Here is a 4394-nt window from a genome sequence, read left to right on the forward strand (position 1 = left end):
CACTGTGTCAATCCACCTCGTTGAGGGTCTTCCTCTTTTCCACTGACCCTGTACTCTGCCAAGCATGATGTCCTTTTCCAGGGACTCATCCCTCCTGACAACATGTCCAAAGTGTGCAAGACGCAGTCTTGCCATCCTTGCTTCTAAGGGGCATTCTGGTTGTACTTCTTCTAAGACAGATTTGTTCTTTCTTTTGGCAGTCCATGGTATATTCAATATTCTTCACCAGCACCACAATTCAAACGCATCAACTCTTCTTTGGCGGTGCCACTTAGTTTGTCTGGGTGATGATTACATAGGTTCAGGGCCGTCCATAAAGTGTGCAGGTCCCCAGGCAAATATTCTTTGTGGGATCTTTGCCTACATAAATTTTAGTCACGCAAAATCAGTATGCCAGCACTATCTGACAGCCCAATCTTTATCTTTAACAAGTCCATGAAATAAATACTGTACTTGCCAGTGGAGCACTCAGCTTTTCAGGCTACTATCCTAGAATTGGGACCAGCCAAAAGGCCCTGGATAACTCCATATATGCAAGTCCTAGAGCTCTTTGGCGTATTTGTTCAACCACATGAATGCAGGGTAGAGGGGTGGGGAGCATCCCGAGGAGAATTCTAAAGGGAACAGACAGGGACAAGGACCAAGCAAGTCTCTGCCTGGGCTCAGAGCACCCTGCTCAAGCTTAAGTTAGCACTGACTTCATGAGCCAGTCCCAGCCACCGTGAAAAAAAAATTAGAAAATTTAAAAAAAGGTGTTCCAAAGTGCAGGATCCTGTTTGCTGGTATTGCATAGGCTTATACATTTGTAAGTTTATTAAGTGGTATATGTAAGATTCTTTTACTTCTCTATATGTCCTATATTTGAATTTTAAGAAAGTAAAAATAATCAATTATTAAGCACCTACACTATGAGTAACAAGATACCATGAGGTAAACACTAACCAAATATATACCATTGATTAAAAAAATATAACAAAGTGGATATGATGTTGACTTTCATCTGATAAGTCACAAGGAAGAAGAGCAATTTGAGTAAAGGCTGGACATTACAAGATGTTTAATACATGGTGAATGAGTGAACAGAGAAGTAGTATGTGAGCCTGAGAGCAATGCTAGAACATTACAGTTGGCCTTTGAGAATGTGATTGACACGTACAGCAATTCACCCATTTGGGGGTGTCTTCAGCACTTTAAGTTCCCTGTGTTATTGATGTTTCTATGAATTTTTTAGTCTCTCTCTCCACACACACACACACACACACATCTACAGACAAACAAATTCACTTATGGGAAGATCTGCGTAGATATGATGAGCCTAGAAACACTCCATACAGTGCTACATCATCATGGGGAAATTTCTCCAAATTCTTCTCTCCTTCTTATATCTTTAGGACCTATCAGTTTCTGGCATGCAATAAAGTATCAATAAAAAACGTATGGATAAGAATAATTAAGCAATTAAGAAAGGAATGAAAGAATCTGTCACAAGTATTAAAGACCTGCACTCTTTGATGCAGGGATATATATCAATTTAAAAATGTAGCCAACAGAGTCAACAATCTGCAAAGGAAAAGAAGCATTTTGTTCCACGTAATCCTTTCTACCAGACTTTGCTCTGTAGAGGTTAAAAAGATTAATAACAGTAATAAAAACCTTGTAAACAAGTTACCCCAGACCTTTGGAATTCTAGAAATGTTCACAGTGATTTTTCTGACATTAATTACATTATGTGCTTTGTAGTGGGTGTCTGAAGAAATTATGAATGGCATAATACTAAGGTCAGGGTCTTTTTTGCTGTTGCCAAGAGTCTGTACTGGAGAAACGCAACCTGTTTTCCCTTGGTTGAAATGCATATTTTTGAGAAGGTTTATGTTAGTCTTTTTTCCAAAAGGTGCTTGAAATCCTCTCCCGAATTTGCTTAGTCCTGACCCCATAGATCACAGGATTAAGGGCAGGTGGAACAACAACATACAAATTGGCCAGAAGGATGTGAATGTATCCGGGAACATTCCTGCCAAACCGGTGGGTCATGAAGGAAAAAAAAACTGGTGTGAAGAAGACTAGGATTACACAGATGTGGGAGCCACACGTATTAAGTGCCTTGAGTCTGGCATCTCGAGAAGGAAGGCAGAAGACAGCCCGGAGTATTCTCACATAGGCGATGACAATCAGAATCACATCGACAAGCACCAGTGATATAAGAGTTAATCCAAATATCATGTTTACCTTTATGTTGGCACAGGCCAGCTGAGCGATTCTCATGTGCTCACAATATGTGTGGGGGATTATATGGTGTCCACAGAAGGGAAGCCTCAAGATAAGAAACACCAAGGGGATAACCAAAATGAAATTGACACCAAATACCACCACCAGGATGAGACCAATGGTTCTGCTCGTGAGAATCAGGCTGTACCAGAGAGGGTTGCAGATGGCTACATAGCGATCGAAGGCCATAGCAACCAACACAACAGTCTCCATAGCAGTCAGCATATGAATGAAGAACATCTGTGTGACACAGCTCCCAAAGCTAATCTCTCTCAAGTTAAACCAGAAGATGCCCAGCATCTTGGGGATAGTGGATGTGGACAGGCCCAGATCAATGGAGGCTAACATGGCCAAAAAATAAAACATGGGCTGATGAAGGCTGTTTTCAGTCTGGATTACAAACAAGACAGTGATGTTCCCCACAAGGGCAACCAAATATACAGAGCAAAAAGGGAACCCGATCCAAATGTGCATCTCTTCAAGACCTGGAACACCCAACAGGAGGAAAGACGAGGGGTGGAACTCGGTATCATTTGAGCGGAACATCCTCTCTCTGTTCTTTTGGAATCTGAGAGACAACAAACAGGTTAACAAACACTTTAAAAATTCAAATGACATCAGATAAAGAAAGTACAATAAATTTATAGCAACAATCAGCAGGAAATCGTGAAGAAGATTATATGTCAGTATTTGAATGATGGATTTATTCAAACACTCAAAAATATTAATTTAGTTCTTCTAAAGTACATCAAATAAATCAGGTAAAGTTTCTGATTTAATTTCATATTATTTTAAGGTGAGACAAACTAAATAAACAAAAAAAGTATACGTATATACATTTATATATATTCTCTATGCTTTGAAGTAAAATAAATCATGACAATTGGATAACGATTCTGAAATCGGTGCCATTTTAAATACGGTTGTGAGGGAAGTCCTTTCTAACAAAATGATATTTAAGCAGAAACATGAATGCAGTGTGGAGATGATTTGTTTTAAACTTAATAATGAAAATTAAATATGTTTAAGATATAGAATGACACTTAGGTTTACATTCTTGAAAGAATACTCTTTCATTCCAACATAAACTGAAAGTAGTGACAATTGCTATTCTCTAATAAGAAGCCCTTGTGGTGCAGTGGTTAAAGTGATTGACTGCTAACTGAAAAGTCAGGTTTGAAATTTAGCTACTCCAAAGGAGAAGAATGTGGCAGTCTGCTTCTGTAGAAATTTACAGCCTAGGAAACCCTATGGGATGGCTATGAGTCAGAATTGACTCAATGGTAGTAGATTTATTAATGCTATGAAACAGGGCTTTAGAGAAGTCAGTCACCCTCTCTCTGGGGAATCAGGAAGCAGGATCGTGAGAAGGAGTACAGGAAGCTATGGAACTCTTCGTCCTTATGTTATTTTCTCCTTCTTTCTTACTAATTGGCTGGTATGGTAAGTTGCAGCTCTCTGCTCAGGAGGTGCCCTGAGCACCTAGACTAAGAGAGACTTGGGTAAGGTAGACAAATCAGGGAATTACTCATTTCCAAAGGCTTTGTAGAGGTATTGATTGAAATTTTTATAGACATTTACTCTAAAATTTCTCCCTAGGAAAAAATGTACACTGTAGTAAATACCCTCTTTGATCTGTGATTTTAATACACCTGAAATTAAGAAGAAACACAACAGGAAACTTTATCTCTACCAAAAACATTCAAACACATACCTTATGCTTCTGCTACATGGTCTAAAACTCTTCTGCACATTTCAGCTCCAACTTTATTCTAGGGGTGTCTTGATATGTCACAATGTCTCAAATCTCCTATCATTCATTTCTGGTGCCTCCATTCCAGAGCCCAGTCTTGAACAGTATTGCTAGATTTAGTCATGATCAGACTACTGCAGCATCTCCCCTTCTGACTTCATTCTATTTGTCAGCCCTAGAAAGGAAAGTTTATACTTGTACTGCAGAAGGCTTTCCACCTCCAGCCCAGCTCCCACAGGACCATTAATCTCTAGGGTCTGGAAGGTTCCTCTTCCTGGAAGAAAATTGTTAATCCTCCTGTGACTATATTCTGAACCATGGGATGGATCTATGGCTACCATCTTCCACTAACCTCTTCTCTGATCATCCCCACAGA

At 39.5% G+C, this 4394-nt stretch overlaps 1 protein-coding gene across 1 annotated transcript; it reads right to left on the reverse strand.

Annotated features, from left to right (window-relative positions):
* Positions 1-1872: 1872 nt before the first annotated feature.
* On the reverse strand, positions 1873-2811 carry LOC126079272 (olfactory receptor 52E4-like). Its single transcript, XM_049890194.1, has one exon. It carries the CDS (start codon positions 2809-2811, stop codon positions 1873-1875), a length of 939 nt encoding a protein of 312 aa, XP_049746151.1.
* Positions 2812-4394: the final 1583 nt, after the last annotated feature.

This window comes from Elephas maximus, chromosome 7 (genome assembly GCF_024166365.1).
Source record: "Elephas maximus indicus isolate mEleMax1 chromosome 7, mEleMax1 primary haplotype, whole genome shotgun sequence".
NCBI classification, from domain to species: domain Eukaryota; kingdom Metazoa; phylum Chordata; class Mammalia; order Proboscidea; family Elephantidae; genus Elephas; species Elephas maximus.